The 6,682-nt window shown below is 48.2% G+C and overlaps 1 protein-coding gene across 1 annotated transcript; it reads left to right on the forward strand.

The window, feature by feature from the left end:
* Window positions 1-4,571: 4,571 nt before the first annotated feature.
* On the forward strand, window positions 4,572-5,507 carry LOC113405635 (olfactory receptor 51G2-like). Its single transcript, XM_026646854.1, has one exon. It carries the CDS (start codon window positions 4,572-4,574, stop codon window positions 5,505-5,507), a length of 936 nt encoding a protein of 311 aa, XP_026502639.1.
* Window positions 5,508-6,682: the final 1,175 nt, after the last annotated feature.

Raw genomic sequence — 6,682 nt, forward strand, 5'->3', positions numbered from 1 at the left:
CAGGGCGAGTGCTGCCACTTAGGGGTGCGGTCCTCTAGCACGAGGGATAGAGGCTCATGGTTTCAGCTAGAGCTGGGCTGGAAAACAGACGTTTTTTTCCCCCATGAAAAATTTTGAACCAGCCCCAAATGTTTCTTTTTATCCATTTTTTGGAGTGAGTTTTCATAGAAAACGGATCATTTTTCTCTGTAAGCTCAGCTGCCATGATACTGCCCAGCTGTAGCTGCCTGGATCCCCAAGAGAAATTGGAGGCTTTTCATCTGCCTCGTCCTCACAATGTAAATGAAGGTTGCACTGACGGCGTCTATGGCTGCACTCTGGGTATGGAAAGGTTGAAACTTCCCAACCAGTCTATGGCTGGGGTATTGTGCCCATCAGCTACTCTAACCAGCCTTCCCATCTCTGTGCAGCCCCCTCCACCCTGAACAACATCCCTTCGGCAAATCCTATGGGCAGTGGCTGCTGTGACAGGCCCTGGTGGCATATCTCTGATTAACCTGTCCTAGCAGGGAGCTGGGGAGGCTCCTAGAGCTGTTGTGGAGGCTCAGAGATTGGGGGTGGGTGGGCCTAGCTACCAGTGGATCACTGAGATCTGTGCATAACTTTGGGGACCCTAGATCCTGGGTCCCATTTTTATTCCTCATGGAGAAGAGAAGGGAGCCCCCCCCATAACGATCCCAGGAAATTGTATGAAATTCCCCTTCCCTGGTCTGCATCCTGGGTTTCTGATTCAGAAAAGGGGGCTGCTGGAGAAAAATCTGCTCCTATATTATATTATTATTATTATTTTATTTTATTTCAGCAAGATCACAACTGTGACAGCATCGCCATTACCGCTCAGCTGCCCTTGAGGTAGCCCTGTGACTAATCGGAACCATGTGGACAGTGATGACAAGCCCAGATTCCAGGAACAGAAACAGCAGCAGGGCTGGTGCTGCAGTCCAGTTGGGTAGCAGCACCGTGCAACCTCTGTGATTCGGCCTCCTGCAGTTTGCCGTTGGCCGTGATGGGGTTAAAGATGATGCACATAAAACCAAGCAGCTGAGGTTCCCTGATGGCCAAGTGGCCCCCAAGGGAATGTGCAGGCATGCTTCATAAAGACACTTGCCTCCCTATCTGAACAGATACTGCCTGCTGCCCATGCAACCTCTCCAATGACCTTTGTCCTTTTGGCTGAAGACCTCTGGAGTCAGCGGCTCCCCTTCTAGCAGGAATTGGGTACGTTGGCATGTTTCACTATCTTTAAAATGCGCAGTGAAGGGGAAAGGCTGCGAGCTGTTTCCATTTGCAGATGTTCTGTGCAGCAGCAGAGGATTCAGCTGGGCTGTCGGGGTGACTCAGTGACAGGGGCTGGATGGCAGGCAGGGCTAGGTAGCTTGGGAACCCCTCCCCTGCGTCTGCCCATGCTGCTCTGTGAGTTATTCAAGTTGCACAAAAATCTGATATTCAAAGTGAACTCGGAATGTTAAAACCCCGATGCCCCGAGTCAGGATTTCTCAAGGGCTCCCATTTCTAGAGGTGCCGTGTGCTCTGGGCCCGATCCTGACAGGGGCTGAGAGAAATGAGATCCCACAGAATATCACTGACTAGTTCCCAATCTCCACAGGTTATTTTCTCAGGGAAATGTAAACAGCAAATTATTTTCATAGGTTTTACTCTCTGGCTTGATTGCCAACGCAGGAATTCAGAGCTGCCTTGCTCTGTGGTAACACCTGCAATTGGGCATATTTCCATTTCCTGACTGGCTGTAGATACCCCTCAGAGTTCCAAGGCTACCAGCATCTCCTCCCCGTCTCTGGTCTTTGAGTGCCAGATGTCAGGCCTCGTAGCCTTCCCTCTTATGGGGTGGAATCCCGTGATACTCCCACCCTCAGACTGGGCTCTGGTTCTACAGCGCACTGCAAGTCAACTGTGCTTGCCCAGCAGGTCCGAGTAAGTTTGGGAGTCTGTGACTAGTGCTGAGATAAGTGACCAGCCAGCCTTCTTGAACCAAAACACTGTTTAATCTGAATATTAGGAATAAAGTGTAACATGGGAGAATAAGAGGGTTTTAAAATAACAGTCTGTAAATGTCTCTCACCACAAGCCCTCCTGCGCTGACGGGGACCCAGACAGGCCGAGGGCCTTCAGACTTCCCCAGAGGTGTCTGTGCCTGTCAGTCTAAAGAGATTCTCACGACAGCTGCCCCACCTCTGGACACACTCCCAGAGCTGACAAAACAAGCTGTGTAACGTGGCTGGAGCCCAGAAATAGGCTCTTCCCAGCTTGTAGCTCCGGTGTTGTCTCTCGACCTCCCTGCGGTGCTGACTGAGCGATGGCGTTTCTTGAGCTGTTGCTTCCCTTCTTGCTTGTTTTCCAGCTGCCTGCTATTAAAATAGGAAGATCCATACTGGTTTCACCCAATACAGCCATAACATAAACATCCCAAATGTTAACCCAATATAGCTCTACAGCAAACATCCCCAGAACTGGGTTTAACACACACATTCATTATGGCAGCTCAGCTCCATGTCTGTCACAATGCTGTTCCCAGATGCTACGTATGTTATGAATACAGGACATAGACAGTCAAAGAGCGAGAGAGAGAGAGCAATAGACTACTTTCATGTGTGAAATGAAGTTCCATTTCCATGAATACTCATGCATTTGACTTTGAAATCCACTTCCTGCAAACCCTCATCATGGCTGAATAACCGGTACTGGGGTTACTATGTACTAGTGAGTGAGAGCTCAGGGAATGAATATTTGCTATACAGACCCCAAGGCCTGTTACCACTCCAGATACAGGCTACAGACTGACAGAAGAGAACCTGAGGAGAACCAGTCAGCTATTAACTGAGGGACAGAGGAGCTACTAGACTTCTGTTTGCTGACAAATGAGGGCTGGGACACTGTGATCTTTTCAGGTTCTGATGAAATCCAGATGACAGACGCTACATTTTAAGTCCCACTGTAACCTGAGAAATCAGCTCTGAAAGAAGAGGAGAGGGAAAGAATGGGTTGACATGTTTGTGCTAAACTACAGACCTGTAAATTTTATGCCAAAACTTTTCATTGTAATAAAATATTGCAAACCAAACTTTTATGAGGAGTAGTGAAAACTTTACTGCTTAATGGCTTTTACTTTAGAAAGTATTTCAGAAGTTCTCCACATACTTTTTGCAATGGTTTGTGCTAATAATTCTTTGTGCAGCGAACAGCTGTATGATAGTATCCCCTGGTAACTGACCAGAAGCTGTTTCTAACACTTACATTCAGGGTCATGCACACAATTCCTCACAAATACCGCTGCAAGTCTGTCCAAAAAGTTATGAGAGAACAGAACTGCTGGTCTTGGTTTCAGTAGTGTTACAGAGCTGAGATGCAGGAAAGGGGAGTGCTATATTAGTTGTAAGTAATTTACGCCCATCACCTCTTACATGAGCATGGATGAAGTAATTTGCATGCAGAAGTGGATATTAGTGCAAATCTAGTTTTTGCATATTCACCCATTCGTGACGCCAATCCCTCCCCCGCCCAGCTGAAGTAACTGTCTGTGTTAGCTTGCCAAGTATCTATCGGCCCTTGCATGGGGAGAGGATGCAGGTCCTGTGAGATAGATCGAATGCTCAGGATTCAGTTAACATTGGCCAGGCAAAGCACTTCAGCTTCCATTGGAGGGATTCTTTGTGGTCATAGTGTATCACCAGGAGCATATGGTAAGGGAAAGTTATTAGAGCCCGGTTCTGACTGAATTTACACATGTAAATCTGGAGCAACCCTGCTGAAGTCACTATTATTGAATTAAGAACCTGGCACTAAGAATTTATCCCATGTGCTGGAAACAGACAGTGGAATAATTTGAAGTCTCAGGAGTGGAGAAAATAAAAAGTATATCTATGAGGCAATGAAACATGTTTATAAATAGCTTCAATGCAGGGCAGATAAATACAATGACCGTCTTCACCATGCACTTGGCATGATTTATGGACGTCATGATACAATGGGCCAACTCAGAGGTAGACGTCCAGAAAGAGTGTCTGTATGAAGGTCAGAAATGGAAAATCACACAGTGCTCAAGTAGGCTGTGGAACTCCCAGCCACAGGATATGAATGGGGCCAAGAGCTTCTCAGGATTCAAAGAGGGATGGGATGTTTAAATGGGTAATCAGGAAATCCAATACAGTACTGAGAATTTTTTTAGAAAACATCTTGTAAGGGCTCTAAACCTTCCTAATTTACACGACAAAATATGTCTATCTAGAGGGTGTCAGGGGGAAACTTTCCCTAGGATCAGGGTATCTCTTAGTTCCCTATTGCAGGGCTTCTTCCTCCTTCCTTTGCAGCATCTCGTACTAGGCACAGCACACTGGGCTAGACAGACTGCAGGTCTGATCTAGTCTGGCAGTGCCTATCTTCCTATTGCTGGTATAAATCCAAGACAATATATTTGCTGATTTTCCTTGAGGTCCTGGGAATCCCTAGACTTTCACTGAGAGCAAAAAGTTGTCTAGCTAAATATCATCTAGTCTCCTGTTCTTTTTTCTTTCAGGAAGGAAAGATCAAAAGTCTCTGGACCTGCCCAGTACATTATGTCAGCTGTCAATAACACCGACTTCAACTCTGTAGTGTTCCTTCTCACTGGGCTACCTGGGATGGAAGACATCAATCTCTGGATCTCTATCACCTTCTGCTTCATGTATCTCATTTCCATAGTAGGAAATTCAGTCATTCTGTTCATTATAAAAACAGATCCAAGCCTCCATGAGCCCATGTACATTTTCCTTTCCATGTTGGCCGTCACAGACCTTGGCTTATCGATAGCCACCATGCCAACAATACTGAGCATATACTTGTTTAACTCTAGGGAAATCAGCCTCAATGCCTGTTTTGCCCAGACTTTTTTCATCCACTCGCTTTCCAAAATTGAATCCTCCATCCTCTTGTTGATGGCCTTTGACCGCTTCATCGCAATCTGTAACCCACTGAGATATACCTCCATCTTAACTCCACCGAGGATAGCCAAGATGGGACTTGTGGCTGTGCTAAGGCCAGTGGCCATGATACTCCCACTCCCCATACTCCTGAAACAGTTCAGATACTGTCGAGACAATATCCTCTCTCATTCCTACTGCATGGACCAGGACGTCATGAAGGCAGCTTGTTCAGACATCTCAGTGAACAACATCTATGGGTTGTTTCTTACATTCTTCATGGTGGGGTTAGACTCACTGCTCGTATTTCTCTCTTATGTGATGATCGTCAAAACAATGCTGAGCGTTGCATCCCACACAGAGTGCCTGAGGGCCCTGAACACCCGCGTCTCCCACCTCTGCGCTGTCGTGCTCTTCTACACATCAGACATTGGCCTGGCTTTGATACACAGATTCGGAAATAGCTCTACTCACTTGCTTCAGATTATCCTGGGCTACGTCTACCTGCTGGTCCCACCCCTGATGAACCCAATCGTGTACAGTGTGAAAAGTAAACACCTTCGTGAGAGGATAATCAGGGCGTTTGTCAAGTGAAGGGTCAGTTCATCACCTGGCTCCAGCACTGGTGACATGGGAGAGGAAAAACACGAGCGATGGCCATGACCACGTATTTCATCCTGGAACCTCTTCTCTGGAGGCCCTTTCCTCTGCCCCATCTCTTCCTCTACTATTCCCCTTTACCCAAGACTCTGCCCCATTTCCAGGCTGGAAGCCAGAGCCAGGCCTTGGTAAGAGCTGCCCAGGGAACCAGAGCCACAGTGAGGCGCCCCACACCCTCCACATTTTATCCCCCTGGATGTACAAGTCAGGGAATGTGGAGAGTCTGGGGCTTACCTCAGCAACCTGTACTTCAAGGGCAGCTCTTACCATGGCCCAACTCTGGCCTGGCTGGGAGGAGGAGCCTCGGTGATCATGGAGGAGCAAGAGGCTGGGCTTAGTGAGACGATATGGGGCAGGGGACAGAGCTTTAGGGGAAAAAGGGGAGTAGGGTCTGAACCAATGCTTACCACAGCAATCAGGACAGTGGGTCTGATCCTGAGTAAAGGAGGAGGCTGGGGCTGGAGGGTAGGAGACCTTGTGTTTTGGAGAAGACTGAAAAAATATGACCCCACAAAGGGGTATTGGAGTATTGGAGGCTGAGAGTAATTCATTGCAAGAACCTTAGAGGGAAGGGCAGGCTTCCTGCAAGGCCACCTCAGACTCCAAGGGGCCACTCTGGGGTAGCCCCCATCCGCAGGGATTTGGCCAGAGTGGGCTGTGCTCTTGGAAGCCGTTACCTATGGGTGGATGTCAGCCCAGCCCCCAGGCTGCTCTAAACTCCGCTGAGGCAGGGGGGAGAAAATAGGCCAGCGAATCAAACCCCTGGAACTGGCTCCTTGCCATCCCTGCCCTCTGCAGCACAGCGAGGAGCTCTGCTGTCACAGCAGAGAATGCAACTGGGCCTGTCTCTGCTCAAATGTCTGGAAAGCTGGTCCTCTGGTCTGGGCACTTCTCGGTAACTCCAGACAGCTGGGTTGGATTCCCAGACTGTGCGTGACTGTGTCCAAGCCATTGGATGTCTCTGCACAGGTGGATAATAGCCTTGCCCTGCCTCACAGCGGTCACGAGAAGATAAATATATTCAGTGCGGTGAGAGACTCTGAGACCCAAAAATCATTGTGGTGTCAGGGTTCCACAGAGCAACACCTCTGACATTTGTCTATAAAAGG

This window comes from Terrapene carolina, unplaced genomic scaffold, assembly GCF_002925995.2.
Source record: "Terrapene carolina triunguis isolate 2854851 unplaced genomic scaffold, T_m_triunguis-2.0 Scaffold46874, whole genome shotgun sequence".
In the NCBI taxonomy this organism is placed as follows: Eukaryota; Metazoa; Chordata; order Testudines; family Emydidae; genus Terrapene; species Terrapene triunguis.

What these genes read in the sequence shown, in the direction of transcription:
- LOC113405635 (XM_026646854.1), top strand. Translation starts at nt 4,572, where the DNA reads ATGTCAGCTGTCAATAACACCGACTTCAACTCTGTAGTGTTCCTTCTC.